The 22,039-nt window shown below is 36.4% G+C and overlaps 1 protein-coding gene across 5 annotated transcripts in view; it reads left to right on the top strand.

Moving 5' to 3' along the window:
* The window catches only part of LRIG2 (leucine rich repeats and immunoglobulin like domains 2), a 65,200-nt gene that overhangs the window by 30,811 nt on the left and 12,350 nt on the right, over window positions 1-22,039 (top strand). For 3 of the 5 annotated variants that reach the window (XM_025288062.2, XM_006071515.3, XM_006071516.3), the window contains exons 2-14: window positions 7,602-7,667; window positions 8,570-8,605; window positions 9,036-9,110; window positions 9,265-9,399; window positions 9,939-10,082; window positions 10,205-10,348; window positions 10,813-10,956; window positions 11,159-11,302; window positions 13,518-13,598; window positions 14,343-14,414; window positions 14,553-14,621; window positions 19,128-19,291; window positions 20,859-21,179. In XM_025288062.2, coding sequence (XP_025143847.2) covers window positions 7,602-7,667; window positions 8,570-8,605; window positions 9,036-9,110; window positions 9,265-9,399; window positions 9,939-10,082; window positions 10,205-10,348; window positions 10,813-10,956; window positions 11,159-11,302; window positions 13,518-13,598; window positions 14,343-14,414; window positions 14,553-14,621; window positions 19,128-19,291; window positions 20,859-21,179 — 1,595 coding nt within the window. The remainder of the gene's footprint in view (window positions 1-7,601; window positions 7,668-8,569; window positions 8,606-9,035; window positions 9,111-9,264; window positions 9,400-9,938; window positions 10,083-10,204; window positions 10,349-10,812; window positions 10,957-11,158; window positions 11,303-13,517; window positions 13,599-14,342; window positions 14,415-14,552; window positions 14,622-19,127; window positions 19,292-20,858; window positions 21,180-22,039) is intronic. The other 2 variants (XM_006071517.3, XM_006071518.3) reach the window with 1 other exon arrangement.

Genomic DNA, 22,039 nt, shown 5'->3' with positions numbered 1-22,039 from the left:
TGCAAAGAATATAATCAGTCTGATTTCAGTGTCAACCATCTGGTGACGTCCATGTGTAGAGTCTTCTCTTGTGTTGTTGGAAGAGGGTGTTTGCTATGACCAGTGCATTCTCTTGGCAGAACTCTATTAGCCTTTGCCCTGCTTCATTCCGTACTCCAAGGCCAAATTTGCCTGTTACTCCAGGTGTTTCTTGACTTCCTACTTTTGCATTCCAGTCCCCTATAATGAAAAGGACATCTTTTTTGGGTGTTAGTTCTAGAAGGTCTTGTAGGTCTTCATATAACTGTTCAACCTCAGCGTTACTGGTAGGTATCTCTTAACAATTATATGGCTGTATATGTAGAATGGTTTCTTAGAAGTATTACTGGGTTATTCTAAAACATCTTGTGATATAGGTTTCTTGGTCAGGCATGTCTGACTCTCTGAGATCCCATGGACTTTTATAGCCTGTCAGGCTCCTCTGTCTATGGAATTTTTCAGGCAAGAATACTAGAATGGGTTGCCATTTCCTCCTCCAGGGAATCTTCCCGACACAAGGCTCAAACCCACATCTCCTGCATTGGCAGGTGGATTCTTTACCACTGAGCCACCTGGGACGCCCTTGTGATGTAGGTTTATACCTCAATAATTTGACCAAATCTTTGGTGGACTGCCTTATTACTCGCATTTTTCTCATGAAATTGGAATTCAGAAGCAATATGTAGTTTATTAACTTTAATAAAGTAATTTAAGGGAGTAGTTCCAGTTAATTAAAATTTTGCCTGGACTTCTTTGGTGATCTAATGGTTAAGACTCTGTGCTTCCAATGCAGAGGGTTCTATCCCTGGGATGGGAAATAAGATCCCACATTCTGTGGCATGACCAAAAAAAAAAAAAAAAAAAGATTTTACTTTGGGGAATGGATTATGCCTTTGTATACAAAAAAATAAATACTTAGAAGAGGTGATAGTGTTGAACCATCATTCTATTTCAAATCTAGTTTTCTTGGGCTCCAAAATCACTGCAGATTGTGACCGCAGCTATAAAATTAAAAGACGCTTGCTCCTTGAAAGAAAAGCTATGACAAACCTAGACAGCATGTTAAAAAGCAGAGACATTACTTTGCCTACAAAGATCCATACAGTCAAAGCTGTGATGGTTCCAGTAGTCATGTATGGATGTGAGCGTTGGACCATAATGAAGGCTGAGTGCTGAAGAATTGACACTTTTGAACTGTACTGCTGGAGAAAACTCTTGGGAGTCTCTTGAACAGCTAGGAAGTCATACCAGCCAATCCTAAAGGAAATCAACCCTGAATAGTTATTAGAAGGATTGATGCTGAAGTTGAAGCTCCAGTATTTTGCACCTGATGCAAAGAGCTAACTCACTTGAAAAGACCCTTGTGCTGGGAAAGACTGAAGGTGGGAGGAGAAGGGGACGACAGAAGTCGAGATGGTTGGATGGCATTATCAACTCAATGGACATGAGTTTGAGCAAGCTCCAGGAGATGGTGATGGACAGGGAAGCCTGGCATGCTGTAGTTCATGGGGTCACAAAGAGTCGGACACAACTGAGTGACTGAACAACAATTATGTGATTACCTACTGTTTACACACTGACCTGTATTCTAAACATTTTATCTGTATTCTTTTAATCATCTGAGCCATCCACTGAGGGTGTTACTATTAATAGTATCCTTATTTAATGGTAGATAAGACTCAAGTTTAGAGAGGTTAAATGAGTTGCCCCAGGTACAAAGACTGGGTATGCAGAAACTCTATTCTTAAATGTAATTATAGAATTTGTATTTTTTGTTTTGTTGTTTGGTCCCCACAATGAAGCAATATTTTCAGTCGTTGAGATCTCTGAGAAAGATAATGGAAGAAAATAAGATATGCCTCTTATTCTTGAAGTTAATGCTCCCATTTTCCTACCACCTTCAACTTTTTGTATTCATGGAGAAGGCAGTGGCACCCCACTCCAGTACTCTCGCCTGGAAAATCCCATGTACAGAGGAGCCTGGTAGGCTGCAGTCCATGGGGTCGCTAAGAGTCGGACACGACTGAGCGACTTCCCTTTCACTTTTCACTTTCATGCATTGGAGAAGGAAATGGCAACCCACTCCAGTGTTCTTGCCTGGAGAATCCCAGGGACGGCGGAGCCTGGTGGGCTGCCGTCTCTGGGGTCACACAGAGTCGGGCACGACTGAAGCGACTTAGCAGCAGCAGCAGCAAAAAGTGTTACACAATGTATTGCAAATAAGTAATGCAAATGATGGATAGAAACTTTAATTTGGAGTAGCATTATGTTTCATGCCATAATACAGTCTTATTTATACTAAAAGATATTTGCCCAATATCTCCAGCCATGCCTTTTGTTGTCCAGTTGCTAAGTTGTGTCCGTCTCTTTGCTACCCCATGGACTGCAGCACCCTAGGCCTCCGTGTCCCTCATCATCTCCCAGAGTTCACCAGAGTTCATTGAATCAGTGATGATGCCATCCAACCATCTCATCTTCTGTCATCCCCTTTTCCTGTCTTCAGTCTTTCCCAGCATCAGGGTCTTTTCGAATGAGTTGCTCTTAACAGCATCAGGGTCTTTTCGAATGAGTCGCTCTTCACATCAGGTGGCCAAAGTATTGGAGCTTTAGCATCAATCCTTCCAACGAATATTCAAGGTTGATTTCATTTAGGATTGACAGTTCAACCAAAAAAGCAAAAGTGCTTCCAGGAAGCACTTATTTGTAAAGGAGCTTCTATAGTCTCACACACATCCATCTCATTTACTCCTATTTCAGACAGTTCTAAGAGGCACTGGGTTTTCTAGCCTGTGATAGTTGATAAGAATCAACAAATTAGAAAAAAATGCAAGTAGTACTGTTAGAGACAGGAAGACTGACAGTTCCAAGAAAGGATAGCTTTGTATACAGCCATTAGTGGTAAAGGAAAAGTAAACCTAAAAGCAGACAGCATTTCGAGTTGTTTTGGAATCTTTGTCTTTAGTGTACTCCAAGAGCCCTTAAGGCTGATTGAACATCAGCCTGTTAAATCATAGTGCTATAATTTACCAAAATGATAATCCGGAGTTTTATTTTTAAAAATAAATTATGCTGGATACACTCTAATTAGCAAAACAGGGATTTCCATTTACAGAAAAAAAGAGTGAATTATACTGAATAAATACATAAAGCATTGTCATACCCAAACTATTGGACTTAATATATATTGTTACTATCTTATAACTTTTGCAAAGAGCCCCTTTATCAGAAATTTTATTATTGTTGAAGTTCACAGTTGAGAACTATTAGTGCTACATATTCTGAAAAACAAAAAATGTTGATGATGGCTCAAAAATGTACATATATGACTGGACAGAAGAAAACTCCAGTGTCTCCAGCGCTACAGGACTTCTTTGCAGTTAGTTTGCAGAACTTGATTCTCCGCAGACTGTTGTGATTGCTCTGCACATCCTATAAATTATTTACACCCTGATGATGCTAAATGGCTGCATTAATGGCACCTCTGGCTCCACATGATATCAAGAACTTAAATAATTCATCTTTTATTACAGCTGCATCCTGGTAGATGAGCATGAGTGAGAGCTGAGTATAACACTGAGCTAAGGCCTTTGCTCAGGTCTTTATTCTCCAAATATCATATCAGTAAATATTCAGATATTAGTGCTGTTAAAAAATAAAGATTATTGACTGTTAGAAAGCTAGACTCTTTAGGTTATGTTTATGAGGCATTAAATTGCTTCACCTATTTAAGTGCATTTTAAGGATACTTCAAGAGGAAAATCTTCGAAAGACAGTTCTCCATTTTAGGACTTGCACTTAAAAAACAAACTAGCATTAGTTTTACTGAATTAAATGAAATTAATGACTGGCCATTGGCAACAATAGTGAGAGAGACCTTAATTTTGAAAACTATTCACATTGTTAAGGGTTTTATATCTGATATTTGAAGTCTTCAAATTTGTCTTCTTTGGGCTTTATGGAGTACTTTAAAAAAAAAGAAGGAAGGCATGCTTATGGAGAGCAAGTGTGTGTGTGTATGTGTGTATATGTATGTATGCGTGCATGCACACACACCTCCATATGCCTGTGGGTGTGCTAAGTTGCTTCACTCGTGTCCAACCCTTTGCAACCCCATAGACTATATAGCCTACCAGGCTCCTTTGTCCATGGGATTCTCCAGGCTGGAGAATGGTTACCATGTTCTCCTCCAGGGGATCTTCCCAACTCAGGGATCAAACCTGCATCTACTTATGTCTCTTGCATTGGCAGGCGGGTTCTTTGCCACTATGGCCACCTGGGAAGCCCCTTCACATGCCTATGTAACATTAAATGCCAGAGTGAAATTAAGATATAAAAAAGTTAATTTACACCTTTTCCATGAAGGCTAGTAGCTGAGTTGATGCTGAATTCGTGTTTACTCTTTTGAAGTGACTCCACAGAGTACTATACATGCTGCTTTTGAAAAAGACAAAAAGATTACTAAAGTTGACAGTGGTTGTTACCTTAGCACTTGCACAGTACCTGGCATATGATTCAGTAGCTTATTGCATAAATATCTGATGATCAGATCAGTCCGTATAATTGTAGTTACAAACCTGGTATTTTGATAGAGTAGTATATGATTTATATGATTTATGGCACCCCACTCCAGTACTCTTGCCTGGAGAATCCCATGGATGGAGGAGCCTGGTAGGCTACAGTCCATGGGGTCGCTAAGAGTCAGACACGACTGAGCGACTTCACTTTCACTTTTCCCTTTCATGCATTGGAGAGGGAAATGGCAACCCACTCCAGTGTTCTTACCTGGAGACTCCCAGGGACAGAGGAGCCTGTTGGGCTGCCATCTATGGGGTTGAACAGAGTCGGACACGACTCACGTGACTTAGCAGCAGCAGTATATGATTTATACTAGTTGCTTTATATGATAGTACTACTTGGGGGAGTGAATTTCAGTTTGCTGTATTTTTTAATCTGTACTATGTGGATTTGTGGCAGAGAAGTCCAGAGAGCCTCATTATATGGGGTTCTATGAGCCGTATATTCTTAAGACAGCATTAGTCTGTAGAGAGGCTCCAGAGTTTTTCAGGTATCTTTTGCGTTCCACTGAAAATCCTTAGAGGTTCTTCAAACATACGGAGAAAATTATTCTTTACTCCAGTCAAGACACTGGACAGTTTTCGCTGATACTGAATACATAGTGGTTTATACTATATATAAGTTGAGTTTCATTTGATTGCTTTAGATTTCTTTAATAATGGTTTTCTTTAAAACTGATTGGTCATCATTGACATCCATGAGAGAACTGTAGGGGATCGTACAGCCAAAAGTTATGATGTCAAGGAGATTAGGGTTTGGAAAGGCATTAGAGGCACTGATTAAAATGAAAGCCCTTAATCTGTAAAAGGAAAAAAAACCTAATTTCCATAAAGCATGAAATATAAAATTAAATCATACTGTGGTAGCCTACTATACAGATGATGTTAGCTCTCTGTTTGCCAAACCAGCCACCTTGAAGCAGAATATGGAGTATCTAACTTAAATTAGAACAGTTGAATTTTTCCTTCAGTTGAAGCACCACAATAAATAAATACCTTTTGGCTTGTATTAATATGAAATTCTGTGTTTATTGTTCAGTAACAAGTGTGAATTGGATGAAAGTGTCTGCATAAGGGCAGCAAGAGACACACAGATGTAAACAACAGACTCTGTGGGAGAAGGCTAGGATGGGATGATTTGAGACAGTAGCACTGAAACACGTATATTACCATATATAAAATAGATGACCAGTGCAAGTTTGATGTGTGAAGCAGGGAACCCAAAGCCAATGCTCTAGGACAACCCAGAGGGAGAGGGTGAGGAGAGAGGTGGAAGAGGGGTTCAGGATGGGGAAACACATGTATACCCGTGGCTGATTCATGTCGATGTATGGCAAAAACCATCACAATATTGTGAAGTAATTATTCTCCAATTAAAATTAAATAAAAGAAAGTGCATGTAAGATTTTTATGTGGAGTGAATTCATATTTTTATTTCTTAACATTTTCCAGCACATCCCTCCATTCATGAGTGTCTTTGAGCTGATATCTGGTGCCACATATCTTAGAATATAGATTTTAGAACTGTATGAAAAAGGCTTTAAACCTATGTGAAAAAGTGATGGTTGGATCTAGCCTTAATTACATTATGGTGTAAATTAGGCTCTTACATGAAAGTGGCTAGGTTTTACAGATGCACAGACAGGAATCTAGCTGAGAACAAATTGTTCTGCTGTGATAGAGACATCGTTCAAACTGCATGCATCTGTCAGCTGCCCATGGTGGCACAGTGAGATAAAGTGATGTGTAATGTGTCTCTAGTGTGCCCCATTGCTAGCCATATTGTAATGTATAATGCATCTCTTGGGCAGACAGCTTGTGTGGGCTGGATTCCATCTCAGCCTTGAAAAGATGCCAGAAAGCATCAAGGTGAATTTTGAAGCCTGTTTAAATATTTAGACTCATGACTAAATATCAGTGAAATCTCTGCTGTATCTGATTGAAGTGAGATGGAATTTCAAGAATACAAGAAGTGAGATGGAATTTCAAGATTACAACTTCCTCACTTATGAGCTGTGTGACCTTGGATTGCCAAATTATTCATTTCTCCATCTGTTTCTGTGTTGGGAAAGTGAGGATTGTAAAAGTATTTGCCTCATAAGGTGGTTGTATGGATTTAGACAGTGAGTATGTATCAAGTGCATAGAAGCGTGCATGGCGCTTAAGAAATGTTAGCTGTTGCTGCCGCTACTATCATCATCATCAAGGTAACTTGGAGTGAGATGAATTCCCCTTCTCTGAAGCTAGATTCCCCTTTTTTTTTATTTTTTAAGGAAGACTGCATCTCTATCAGGGATGTGGTCAACCTCAATTCTAAAATAGAAACTCACTGACTGTCTTGACTTGTGAAATCCAGTCCATCTGCAAGTTTATCTATAAGTAAAGTGTAATACATATGTGAAGTTTATATTACTTTAGAAGTATATATTTTTATTACTTTAAAATGTGTATTTCTTTCAAAAGTATATAGAATAAGAATATAGTTCATTATAATAAAAAAGTATAATATAATCACTAGAAGGGATGAAGAAACCATATCACTGAAATGATCTACAAGATGTACTGTTAAGTGAAAAAGGCAAGAGGCAAAATAATGTGTAAATTATTCTACCATTTGTATACAATTTTTCTGGTATATCTGACAGGCTATAAAAGAAATGGTATTAATATATTTTCACTTGATGTTGGGGAGGAAAGTTGAACGACTGGGGAAAAGCGTGGGAGACTTGTTACTGTGTATCCTTTTATAACTTCTTGATTGTTGAGCCACGTGAATGTATTTCCTAGTGAGTAAAAACAAAAATTAAAATGCCCTCAATAAAACTGAAAAAGCTGTTTTGAAATCTAGATGAATTTTTATTCATCCTTTGTAAACACTTTTTTATCTGTGCTACTCAGATTCATGTTTGGTAGTGTTTTTAGATTCCTATTTTAGTTTCATTGTTTTTTCTTTCCTTTAAGTGTGACTCCCAACATTAACCTAAGAATGGTCTTTTGTCCTCCACTTAGGGATTTGAGTCATAATCGGTTGTCTAACTGGAACATCAGCTTGGAGTCTCAAACATTGCAAGAAGTGTAAGTTATTTTTATTTACTCAAATTTACATTAAATTCTTTGAGGTGATTTGTTGAATTAGGAATTACAGGATATTCAGTCCAAAAATGTCACCAAAAGAAATTTGAAGGAAAGAAAACCTTACATTAAAATATGTTTAAAAACCTAAACTTATGTTTAGCTTTGTTACTATCACGAACTCTTTGGGTATTATGCCATTGAGTTGATGATTTCAAGTTGTAAACTGCATAGCAATACTGTTTTACTTCCAAGGGCCCTAAAGTAAGATTTCTCCCCTCTTTAGAGTGATGAGTGTGTGTGTATATATACATATATTTTGCCAGAGTTTTAGCCTTAAAACTCTCGGTTGTGTAAATTTATTTATTTTTTACCCTTTGACTTGTCTGAGGTGGAAGTGTCATGTCTGAAGTAAATTTATATGAAATACAATATTTTTGGTATCATGTGAAGTATGTTGTTTAATGTAATTCAATATTCTACTTCACTGACATTTTTCCTTTAGTACTGAAATGTATTATTACTTAGTTTTTGGAAAGGATTTTCTAAAATATTATTAATGTAGTTATTGCATTGTGATATTCTCAGAGGCACAACTGTTTACCTCTATACTAAACACCCCCAGAATCTCAGATGAGTTTTTCTTTTGAATATCTTTGTGACAAAGGGTACTTTGAGCTCTCATTGTCTCTGCATTCTCTTCTTCCTTGCCTCAAATTGACCACCTCTTATCTGCTGTGGACTGAATGAACAATTAACAAGTTTATTAGCTGCAAGAGTAGGCCCTGAGGAAAGGAAAATGCTCAGTGGGAAGTGCACGAGCTTTATTATATATTGCATGGACTTCGTTACTTCATTTGGTTGATTGGAGGCATTTTACTCCTGGCTTCTTTTCTGTATTCTAGATTGTTGAGGTTGCTGTATTCTAGATTGAAAACCAGGTTGGTGAAATGTGATTGCATTAGATTTGCTACTAAAACAACTGAGATAATCTGTTAGGTCTGTAGTCTCAAACAGCTTTCCCTAACTTTGAGTAACTTAAAAAAAATTGTGTGTATATTTTAAAACTGTATTTAATAACTTATGTAACTATTGAAAGAACCTTGCTGGGAATAAAAAATACATAATGTTGCAAAATATTTCCTAACTTTTCAAATGTTGATATCAAATTATAGTTCTATACTAGGAAAATTTGTTAATTAAAATTTCTAATTTCTCAGTAGAATACATTTAGTCTGACTCATTCTCGGTCATAGGCTTTTTTTCCAAATGTGGTGTCTATTCTAAAGAATATGTATTAGCTAGAAACTAGAACTCGAGAGGTAACATTTCCCTCACTAAATTTTTAAATCTATTTTTCCTCCTATCCAGGAAAATGAATTATAATGAACTAACAGAAATCCCGTATTTTGGAGAACCAACTTCTAATATTACTCTCCTCTCATTGTAAGTAAATAAGATGTCAGGTCTTCTACTTAAATTGTGAATACTACACGGTTTTTTAATTTTTGTTTTAGGGACCCTTGTTGTTAACCGTAGTTATTTTTGTGCTCTAGGGTGGATCCCTGGCAATAGCTTCAATGTAATCTTTGTTTTGTAGAGTTCATAATATAATCCCAGAAATAAATGCAGAAGTGTTCCAGTTTTACCCTGCTCTCGAGACTTTAGATCTCAGCTCAAATCTAATATCAGAAATCAAGACATCTTCATTTCCTCGAATGCAGCTTAAGTATCTGTAAGTAAAATAAGAGTTTAAACTAGATTTACTTTAAAGTGCATGTTTATTATTCATTGGTACCCAGATATGTCTGTTGTTTATTGTGATTTTGCTTGTGTGAAACAAACTTAGGTTAGATTTTTTTGTTTTTTTTCCCTGCCCTTGAAGAAAGAGTACCCTATTTACAGAAAATATTAAGTATCCAGGGCAAGTTTTGAGATTTAATTGTGGATTGTGTTTTACTAACAGTTTTGTAAAAGATAAATGGTAGTGTTCTGTTAAATAGGCGCTTACTCTGTGTGATGATGATAATTAGTATGTATGCTGGTGTTTTACAGTTTACAAAACATGTTCACACTGTTTCAGCCCAAATGAAGTAGGTATTACCCTTGTTTTGTGTTGAAGAAGCACAAAAGCAGTTACATGATTTGTAAAGTTGTTTACAGTTGCTAAGTGGTAGAACTGGGACTCAGTCATAGGCTTGGGGCAGCTTTCTGGTGGTAGAATGTTTATTTAGTTTCATTAAATTTTTTTTGTCGTTACCTTGTTCATTTTAGGAATTTGAGTAATAATAGGATAACCGTCTTGGAGGCTGGTTGCTTTGACAATTTGTCAAGCTCCTTATTAGTGGTGAAGTTAAACAGGAACAGAATTAGCATGATTCCACCCAAGATCTTCAAGCTACCTCACCTCCAGTTCTTGTGAGTAACTGAATAGATCGATTATAAGAAGATCGTTTTTTCTTACAGTGTCTGTTTCTTTTTATTATTATTAGGGCAAATCAGCAAACCGGTTTTGTGACTGTAAAACAATTTTTTTAAAGGGAACTTAAAAGAAACAGGATTAAAGTTGTGGAGGGTCTCACATTCCAAGGGCTTGACTCCTTAAGATCTTTGAAAATGCAACGGAATGGAATTAGCAAACTTAAGGATGGAGCTTTTTTTGGCTTGGATAACATGGAAGAATTGTAAGTACTGTAAACTAGAATAGGAGATTGTTAGGAAAGGAGTCTTGGACTTTTCAGTGCTAAACAGCTAGGATAGTAACTTTAATTATAACAAAGTATTTTAGCTTTTACGTGAAATAAGTTAAACTTTAAGCTTTGTTATCTAACCAGTATTTTTGTTATCATTTTTCCAAACATTTCATCTAAAATGTTTATATTCCCTTAATGTTTGGTAGGTGAAAATTATCAGAATTTATCTAGAACCAGGTATACTATATCTTTTGGTGCCTTTGTTTTATAGATGCATTTTAGACAGTCTCACCACTTTCTTGCACTAAATCTAAAGTAACATTTATGAAAAGAATTTGTTCACTTGGGTTGAGCAAAAGTGTATGGCTCTCTGTTCAAGCATTAATGAAGATTTTGGAATCTCCCATTGCAGTGCCTTATTTGAAACATATTTCCTCCTTTCTCTAATTCTGCAGAGAACTGGAGCATAATAACCTTACAGAAGTGAACAAGGGGTGGTTGTACGGCTTGCGAATGTTACAGCAGCTCTATGTGAGCCAGAATGCTGTTGAAAGAATCAGCCCTGATGCGTGGGAGTTCTGCCAAAGACTGTCTGAACTGTGAGTGTGGGATGGGATTTCAGTGGGGGCTGTGAGACTAGAGCAGATTAAGTCATTCCCATGGCTAGTAATGAGATCTAATATCCCTTTTTATTAGAAGTTTGAAAGCCCTAAATCTGTCGTGTAAGTAGAGTAAGAATATGAAAGTTGAACTGAAAGAGAGTGAATTCTTTACCTTGTTTACCATGTTTCCTGTGTTTAGTGATTTGTCCTATAACCAGTTGACCCGTCTGGATGAATCTGCCTTTGTGGGTCTGAACTTACTGGAGAGATTGAATTTAGGGGACAACAGAGTCACTCACATTGCTGATGGTGTATTTAGGTTTCTTTCCAATCTACAAACACTGTAAGTACATCTGTCCTTTTGGGGGTTTTTTTGCTGACTTTTTTTTAAAGCAGTGAAGCAAAATAACTAATGAATCTACAAATTTATGTATGTTAATATTTGTAGTTCTCTCCTATGTTGTGGGGCAAGACAGTCTTGCTTATCTCTATCCCTGTACGTAAATTTTACTTATCTCTAGTGAGTTCAGCTTGTACTTGAATTCTTAGTTAACTAAACAACAGAGCATCTCTTACTGTGGAATAATACACAGTTGCTAGTGTCAAGAACGCACATTTTCTTACTCTTCTGACCTTCTGCTAATAGTAGTATTCCAGAACTACCGCTTCTCATTCAGAAGAATGCAGGAGATATTATGGGGACACTTCTGGCAGGAGACCTGCTACTGTTAACAATTTTCTGCATGATTTTGGACAGAAAAAACTAACATTTATTAATGATCTGATATGGGTCAAGGGCTTTCAGAGTATTAGGATATTACTGGTCTTTTCCATATTGGGGGACTGAAGTTCAGAGAGATTAAAATGATTTATTTAAAGTCATATCCCTTGTAAATGTTTGGGCCAGGATTAGAACCCAGGTCTTTTTTATACTAAAGCTCGTGTGATTTTTTTACTTTACTGCCAGACAAACGGAATCACTTAACCTTTCCTGGGTGTTATTTTTTTCTTTATCTTTTTGTTCAGTGAAGGATGGACATAGGATTAGGTAGTTGGAAAAGGCATTTTCAACTCTGTGGTTCTGTAAGTTGAATGTTTTATCTTTATCATGGAATATAATTGAATGAAGAGATATTTTAATGAGATACAGTAATCTCAAACGTAGAGCATAATAAAGTAAGAGTAATTAGTAGAATTTGTAGATTGTTAAGGTTCTTCAAGAACCTTAGGGGACTCTCTGGTCATCAGGTTTAGTTGATAAATGGACTTAAAAAAGAGGCAAGTTCCAAACTTGGGGACCTAACCATCAGTGACAAAGCATGATGATTTTGTGAAGGTGTCTGTGGGTGCACAAGTATGTGTTTGATTTTTTTTTTAACTTAATGAAATAGTCCTCCTTTAGATTTGACCTTGAAAAATTAAAAATGCTTATTTTTTCTACATTATCAGAGGTTAAATTAGATCAGTGCAATCTCAGGAATTTATTTCTTTAGGAATTTATATTAGAAGCAGCTGTAGCCTTTTGGCAGTGCATGGGATGGCAGACAGGTTCTTTCAGTACAGCACTGATTATTACTTTTAGTATTAAAGCTTAGGAAAGTAATTGCAGCAGTAATAACTAATGCTACAAAGATAGTTAAGGCAGAATTAGGAACAGATCTGAAATATTCTGGCTTTGGATCAATGCTCTTGTCAGAGTAGATATACTTGTTACTCACTTTGGTGAGTGAGTTCTGAGGAGGAGTGCAGAGTGCTGCAGAGTTGAGCCATCAGTTTATTCTTTGGTAAAATAAGATGATCTGTTGTAGCTTTCACTTCAAGTAAAGACATAGCTAAATGGGAAGAGTGATCTATCTCTTTACTATTATTCACATAACTTTACATATGTCTTACAAAGCAAAAAGCTTTGTACTTTGTTCTGAGATGACTTAAGGAACAAAAGTGATTAAATATCTTTGACTGGATTTCTTCCATGAGGACAAGATGCAGTGTAGTTGTACCTTCTGAGAATGGAAGAATGAATTTTTAAAAGACTCATATTTTTTCTTTTAAAGAAAGCAGAGTGATCACTCTAGCACATGGGTATATCATTGTTACTTCCCAGGGTCATGTTTAATTGCTTTTGAGCTGTGAAGCTCTCTATTGACATTAGTCTTTGTCAGGTTTGAAATCTCAGGGTAAGGTGTGGGTCACCCCAAATCCCATCAGTCTGAAATCAGATTGGTAAGCCATACACCTTGCATCTTGAATTCCTCCTGCTTTTTGTAGGTCCTTGATTAATTTCTAATAAGCTAACACAGTTACAGGCTATTAACTAGGAAGATTAATACTCTTAGCGGGTTGCTTAATGTATTTATCAAGGTTGGCTTAATTCTTAGCTTATGAGAATTAGCACTTACATGCTTATCTCAGTATTCTTCAAAAAGAGGAATTGAATGTTTATCATAAATAACCTTTAATACAAGGGTCAAAATTAGCATTGCTATGTCAGGATGATGCCTGATGGTGTGATGGTCATGCTGACTAAAATAACCTGTCTATCCTTGACATTTTTGCAGAAACTTAAGAAACAATGAAATTTCATGGGCCATAGAAGATGCTAGTGAAGCCTTTGCTGGACTCACAAGTCTCACTAAATTGTATGTATTTTTCACATTTATGTATGTTTACAAAGGTCAAGAATCAGTTGTAAATGTGATTGGATTGTATCTATTTGCTGTGGCTAGAAAGTCAGCCTTCTGACTCATCCACTAAAGGAAGAAGCTTTGTTGTTTATTAACGTTTTTGTGTTTCGATTTGTTTTTCTTTCTCTCTCTCTCTCTCTCGTGTGTGTGTGTGTGTGTGTGTGTGTGTGGTGGGGCACTTCTCTGAAAGAGCATTCCTAAGGTCACTTAAAGAGAAGTTATTTGTGGAACTAAAATTTCAATTTAAGTAAAAGAAATGCACTGAAACCACAATTGAACCAGTGATCTTTTTAATCATGTGAGATTTATGAGTAATTTAACCAGCAAAATAGAATTCTCTCAAGTGAGATTTTAGATCTCCCATTAACAATGTCTCCAAGGCTTCACACTTGCCTGAATTTCTTTGACTGAATGATCTTTTGCTGAGAAGGGAGAAACTGGGAATATGATCCAGTTTATTATTGAAAACCACAAGTGTTATCTGTGGTCAGGCTAGTTGTTTACAGGTACCTCACTGAGTACCAACATATTAATAGATGCCTTTATTCTATGCTTTGCATTAGTTGATAATAAAGATTCACAACTTTCTTAAAAATGCATGTTAAGCTTATTTTCACTTTTTATAGGTAAATGTTTATTTTAATGAACTTAATTTTGTTTAGTGGAGAGCTTTATTAGAAAGGTTTGTTTGTATTTCAGAATCTTACAAGGAAATCAGATTAAGTCAGTTACAAAGAAAGCATTCATTGGTCTTGAGTCCCTTGAGCATCTGTGAGTATTTATCATTCATTTTGATTAGTATATAAATAATCTTTGCTATTGGCAGAGGTTTTCATGACCATTTAAAGTGTTTATATAACTTAATTATAGAAATGGTGACTGGGAATGTTTCATTTCTCTTCATTTCAGAGATTTGAACAACAATGCTATAATGTCTATCCAAGAAAATGCTTTTTCCCAGACTCGCTTGAAAGAATTGTAAGTAACTTAAGTCTTTTTTTGTCACTAATTAGATAGTTATCCATGCTTGTTGTGTATGTGTGATGAATGTGACCCAGATATTTCCCAAAGCACACAATTCAGGCAGGAAAAAAGAAAGTGGTAACATTCAGTTATTTTGGTGGTTGGATGTAATTTAAAAATAACTCAACATTGAAAAGCCCAGTGTGTGTGGCTCCAAGACCTTCTATTTCTTTTCCTATGCTGCTGATGCTTATAGTTAAAAGAGACCTTAGCGCTACTCCTTATGCTTTAGGTTTATCCTTCTGTTCCTTTTTTATTCCTTTCCTCCTTTTTGGACTGTTGGAGACATGTGTTCCCTTGGGGTGGGTTACAGTTAAGATATTACATAATTTTTTGGAGGTGATCTGAAGGCAATGGCAACCCACTCCAGTACTCTTGCCTGGAAAATCCCATGGGTGGAGGAGCCTGGTGGGCTGCAGTCCATGGGGTCGCTAAGAGTCAGACGCGACTGAGCGATTTCACTTTCACTTTTCACTTTCATGCATTGGAGAAGGAAATGGCAACCCACTCCAGTGTTCTTGCCTGGAGAATCCCAGGGACGGGGGATCCTGGTGGGCTGCAGTCTCTGGGGTCGCACAGAGTCAGACATGACTGAAGCAACTTAGCAGCAGCAGCAGCAGCATAGCACTTTCATTTTAACGGTCAGAGAGGATGTCTGTAATCTATTCAAACTACTAAAATGTTCCAAAACTATTGAATAGTTATGATAGAAAAATACATATCATTTTAACCATTTTTTTATTCATGATTTTTAAAAAATTATTCTTATTTCCTAGGGGGGGTATTTCCCAGGGGAAGGCTGGTTAGTCGGGAACTGCTGTTAATTTTAAGCTCTGGTGATTTGAATATTTAGCCACTGGTGAGAATCAATGGGGTATATCAACTTATCTACCTCAAAGGGAGGTCTGTGGATTCACAATGGATTCATGACGAGATAAGGACAGAAATTCAGAACACACGGTTTTAGAAACTTTAAGAACAATTTGACATTACTATGATACTTTTGTTGAATTTTATAAAAGTATTGATCAAAACAGATTGAGAATTTAAAAAACTGGTCCTTCTCCACATATAGTTTGCAATACACTGGAAGTATGTGAGTTCAAGCTGTCTAGGTTTGGATTCTTGTTCCATTCTTTATTACTATGTATTTAGTCTGAGACTCAATTTCCCTTCTCAGAATGGGAATAGCACTGTCCTCAGGGTTGTGTGAGGATAAAATGAGATAATTTGTTTGTTCGAGAAATATTTATTGTCATTTGGTATGTAGGATACTGTTCTAAATGCTAAAAATGCAGCAGTGAACAAGACAAAGCCTCTGTCCTCACAGCATGTTGCAGTGAATTCTAAAGGGAAATAAATTGTGAACAAGTAGGCATATGATATCTCATCAGGTAATGTTCTGAAGAAAAAACTGGGTCAAAGGTGGTACAGAGTGACAGGGGTTGTTATTTGAAATAGTGAGGGAAGGCTTTTCTGAAGATAACGGCCTTAGAGCCAGGCCCTTAGTGAGATGACATGGCAAGCCATTTTATACTGGGTGAGGGGCGGTCTAGGCACAGGGAAGAGCAGGTGAAAAGACCCAGAGGTAGAAACTGCTTTTTGTGCTTGAAAAATGGCAGACACACTGGTGTGGCTGGAAGACAAGAGCGAGGGGAAACGTGGTAGGAAATGAGGCAGAGGGTTAAGCTGACCTGACCATGTAGGGCCTAATAGGCCGTAAAGAGTTAGGATTCCCCCCACAAATGCTTTAGAAAGCTTTTGAGAAGATGTTTGACACAGAGCTTGACACACAGAGATGAATAAGATAACAGCAAAAGTTAAAATATGGAGATCATTTTTTGTTACTTTCTGCCAGATTTTTAAAGTGGCTTTTTTTTGTTTTGTTTTTGGTCTCTTGACATATTTTGAGTTATTTCTCTTAAAGCTTACTTGAAAAGGCACAACTTACTGCATAACAGTATATCAGTATTACCAGTTTTTGGTTGTGATAATCTGAGGGCCAGCAAGAAAGTTTTAATTCTAAAGAGAACTCTGTTTTAAATATAATTTATATAGTAGGTGAAAGCAAATACTGTAGTTTCATTCTTAAGAGAGTCATTTGGTAATTTTGTGAGTTGGTTTGAATAGGCTGCTAATGCAGGAATTCTAATACTGATTTTTTTTTACTGAGAAGTTTTAGTTGCTCTTAAATTTAAGTCATGATTATAATACTGAATTTGACATCACCATTTGTTAAAATATCTCTTGATACTTTTTTGTATCCTTCACAGTGCTTTGCAAAAATTTTGAGGGGAGATGGGAGAGTCAAATATAAATTAAAAATTGTTTTGCATTAAAGTTATATAATCATGGTAGAAAATTTGATAATTAAACCAAGGGAGAGAAAGACCCCGAATCCTCAGTGCTCCAAAGACAACCACTGTTAGTATTTGATGTATATCTCTCCATATACTTGTGGAGAGAACACAGGGTGTACTCAGTTGGCGAGACAGGGTTCATTAGCTTGTGAAGAGTGGAAAGATGCAAAAGAAGTAGAAGTGAAGTGAACTAATGTGGATTCTGTGGTATCTGTGGCCAGGCACTGTGCTAAATGCTTTATTCAAAACAATCTTTGAGGTAGGCACTCTCAATCCCATTTTTCAGAAAAAGAAACTGAGATTTTGGAGGCATTCAGTATCTTGCCTAAGGTAAGTAGTGAAATTAGGATATGAGTCCAGGTTTCATGCGCCAACTTACAGTATACCTAAGAAAGCATAAATCAGACTGTATTATTCCTTTGTTCTTTACTTTCCAGCGTATTCCAGCACATGTAGGAAAAGAACAACTTAGCTTCTTTCCTAAGTTTATAAAGCACTTGCGTGGCCTGGTCCTTCTTGCCCAGCTCTTGGAGCTCATTCCCATCCTTGTCCCTCACTTTCTGTGCTCTGCCGTCAGCGGCCCCATTCCTTTTCCTGGAGCTTTTCCTGGTAGATGCTTTTCCGAAGCATTGGCCTCAAAGTGTTAGTGCAGTTTCCTCCATTTGTGACACGCTTACCCCAGATCACATGATTTGCTTTCTTTCTCTGACTGCTTTATCTAAACTGGTAGCTGCTGTCTCTAAAGTGGTAGCTGCTTTCCTTCTGTCTCTGCCCAGCTTTGTTTCTCCTTCGTAGGACTTAACTTTGTAACTCTACTTTGCATTTGTTTGTATATTGCTTGAGTCTAAATATGCAAGCTTTGTGAGGGCGATAGTACCACAGCCTAGGACAGTGCCTGGCATATAGTAGTCTCAAATATTTCTCTGTGAATGAATGCATATAGCATAAGAATTCTTAAATGCAGAAGGTAGTCTTTGGCCTGCTTACTTAAAATTGCCCTTGATAAACTGTGGCTTTTGGGGTACCCTTAAAGACTGTTTGAAACTTCTTTGGAATCAGATCTTAGGTATTTTTATAGCAAACTGTAAAACTACTTGAGGATTTTAGAGATGCACATAAAGCAGGTTATAATATTGTCAAAATCACTTGCTTTCCCTGGTTCCAAGGGGATGGGACATTTAAGGGTGATTAAAAGAAAACACTGACTTTTCAAATGTATTTTATAGGCCTATTATGACCACAAACCATTTTTCAGTGGTTTTTAGTTTAAATTGTAGTACATGTTGCCACAGGGCTGAAATGTTTTTAATCTTGATGAAATAATTTGAGAATAATTATGCCCTCTCCACAACAAAGTTGTCTCTTTGTTCTAATATATATAGTAAGCTCTTCCCCAAATTTCTTTGGGAAAATTTTTAGACCTCAAAAATTGAAAGGAAGGCACAGTGAACATCGATATTCTGTTTACCTGGATTCATCAATTCTGAACTATTTCCTAAATCTGTTACATATTTTTCTCTCTTCCTCCTTCCTTCCTTTTCCCTCCCTTTCTCTCCCTCTCCCTCTTTCTGCACACACTCATATACATATATATATTATTACTTTGTTTAACCAGTTGAAAGTAAGCTACAGACATATGACATTTTACTCCTAAAATATCTTAGCATGTATTTCCTATGCAAGGTTATTTTCTTGCATAACTGCAATACTATTATCACATCTAATGAAATTAACATTGATAAAATAATATCTAATATGCAGTCGATGCTTAGATTTCTCCAGTGTCCAAAAAAATGTCCTTTGTAGATATATTTTCTTAATGAAGTTTCTCACTCTACATTTGATTGTAATGACTCTTTAGTTTCCTTTAGACTAAAAATAGATCCCTTACCCTTATTCCCCAACACCTTTTGTTAGCGTTTTTCATCACGCTGTCATATTTCAGGAAACAGTTGACTGCTTGAATTTGTTGTCTTATGGTTAGAGTCAGGTTAGGCATTTTTTTGGCAAGAAAAGTGAATAGATATGTAGTAAGCTTAAAATGCTGGAGAAACTTGGAATGAAAAATAAAGAGCAGTTATTTTCCTCTTTATTTCTACAGGATTCTGAACACAAATAGTTTGCTTTGTGACTGCCATTTGAAGTGGTTGCTTCAGTGGCTGGTTGATAATAACTTTCAACATTCTGTGAATGTAAGCTGTGCACACCCTGAATGGCTTGCAGGGCAAAGCATCCTGAATGTGGATCTGAAAGATTTTGTCTGTGGTTTGTATTTTTGTTTTAAATTTTGTATCTTATTCCTTACTGTCTTACCAACAGAATTAAAAAAATTTAAAGTAGAATACTTTCCCACTAGCCTGTTTCCATTTCTTTACTTTTTTCACTAATATTGTCATTGTAGCTTAAATTTTATGTTCTTTGACTTAATATAACTTAGGAAGTCTTTTTTCCTCTGTGTATTCTTAAACAATCATTTAAAATAATGTCAGTATAATAGCATCTTTATGAATGTAAGCCTTTTCTTTTTAGGGGATTGTTAGCCTTAGAATAAATATCTAGTAAGATTCCTGCATCAAAAAGTATGAGTTTGTTTGTTTATGAATTCATTCAGAAGTATGATTTTATATTTAGTAGATCTTGAAAAAGTGCTCCCAGGCATTTTCAAACAGATAGCACTAGTTTATGTGGTCACTAGCAATGTATGGATGTACCAATTTCATTTGTTTTCTACTTTTAATACATTTTCTTAAGACAAAAGCAGCAAGGTTTGGCAATTTTTTGGAGGACAAGAGGGAACATAGACAAGTTGTCATAGACGAGTTGTCTTAATTCTAACGCTTAATCGTCATTTCAAGTGTACATCTGTATTCTCATTTTGGAGATTTTTCTTTTACACTTACATTTCCTTTAAAGTAGTTAATTCTTAACTTTTACACAATGGAACTTTTAGGTCAGTGTATCTGTGTTGCTAATAGCATTTAGATACCTGTATATTGCCAGATCACTTAAAAATGCTTAGGACATTTGGAAGTTCAGGTGCATAAAATACTTAACTTGTTTTTACAAATTTAAAATTGGTAAAACAAATTTTAAGGAAGAAAGCAAAGAACCTAGTTATATTACCATGAATGCCCTTCTCACTTTACTTAGTTTTAAATGTGTAAACATACCCTATATATGACACAGTGAAATGTTACTGAGTAAAGACATTTCGTTAAAAATTCATTTACCTGCTTCTCTGAATCAATTCAATAATATATTATTATTTATGAATCTATAGTTTATTAGCCAGTCCTAAGCCCGTCTTCAGTTGGACTTTGGACATATTTTAAATTTTTCACTATTTTAGTTGAAAGTTATGCACAAAGTACTATCAGATAGTATGTTTTATTAATAGAATATCTATTTTTATATATGTTATATATACACATACACATACATACAAAGGGTAATAGAATTAAAGCTTGTTTTAAAATTCTAATTTAAGTTTTTGCTTTTGCCAGTAACTGGTAATACTTAAGATAGTGCATTCTAAGCATAAGTGACGGTAAGGGAGGGTGGAAAGAATACTAACCCCTGAAGTTTGAAAACTTGGGTTCCATTCCAGGCTGAGCTGCTGATTTACATATCTTAGAGCAAGTCATTGACCCTCTGGGCATCATTTTCCTCATGTTGAAATAAGGGAATTGGGTTCTAGTTCTGTAGGCCCTTTCAACCTTATGACATTTTGTCAACAGAACATGCAGTTTTATATTATTTGTTTTAAAATTGAATCTGTAGAAGCAAAAATAAATAAGTGACTTGGCTCCTGCCCTGTATTTTTCCCTCTTAGATGATTTGCTCAAGCCACAGATAAGAACTCATCCTGAGACCACAGTTGCTCTGAGAGGCGTGAATGTGACTCTGAGATGCACTGCGGTGAGCAGCAGCGATTCGCCCGTGTCTGCTCTGTGGCGCAAGGACAGTGACGTCTTGTATGATGCTGATATTGAGAATTTTGTTCGTTATCAGCAACAGGCTGGAGAAGCTCTGGAATATACTAGTGTCCTACATCTTTTCAATGTGAATTTCACAGATGAAGGAAAATATCAGTGTATTATTACTAATCACTTTGGTTCTAACTATTCTCATAAAGCCAAACTGACTGTGAATGGTAAGAAATTATGCTCCCTGATGGTTTTATAGTTAGAAGGATTTTTCATGTTTAATTTTTGAACTTTTGATCAAGAAGATTACATTAAACCTGACACTGGGTGAGGGTCCTTACTGTTTCTGTGTTTAGGGTTATGATAGTACACAGGCTGGATTGTTAATTTACCCGCTTGCTGTCCCTAATTAGTATTTGACTGAGGGGTAAAGGTGAATTCCATGGTTTCAGGAGATGAACTACTCTCTTTTGTGTTTTTGAAAAAAAAATTATTTTTAATTCTCCATTTTCTTTCTAGAACTGTAATTCTGCTCTAAAAACTATAAAATTTATTCCTGACACTGTTCACAGGGCCGTCCAATAACTGGGAGTATTAACATTTCTGGGACCATTGATCATTATCATTGTCTAAAGGTAGTCAATGAAACCATTTTTGAAAATAATGCTCTTTTTCATTGTGTCTGTTGAAAAAATACACAACAGCTTGGTTGGTCTGTTGCCTGTTAGATTGAATAACTACAGCACTTCAGGCTTTGTGCTACCGAAAGATGTACATGTGTCTTGCTTCCGGGCTGTTTTATGAGCTGTTTGAAGGCATAAAATTTTTTTTTATCATGCATCTCTTAAGTAAGGAATAGTAAATATTAAATGCTAAAATACAGGTTCAGAAAAGTTTACGGCCTCAGCTTTTTATGTCCCTGTCAAGGAGATCAGGTAGATTTGTCATGCATTCTGGAAGACTTAGTCATCACTGTACTCCACGCTCTGAGATTCTTAGGGAAAAGATGGCCTCTGCAGCTGTATTTACTGTCAATGCAGAGAGCATGTCTTCTCAAAAAAATGGAGCAGCACAACAGTTGGTATTT

Source organism: Bubalus bubalis, chromosome 6, assembly GCF_019923935.1.
Source record: "Bubalus bubalis isolate 160015118507 breed Murrah chromosome 6, NDDB_SH_1, whole genome shotgun sequence".
NCBI lineage: Eukaryota > Metazoa > Chordata > Mammalia > Artiodactyla > Bovidae > Bubalus > Bubalus bubalis.
The sequence above is the reverse complement of the archived record's forward strand: the minus strand, read 5'-3'. Positions and strand labels throughout refer to the sequence as shown.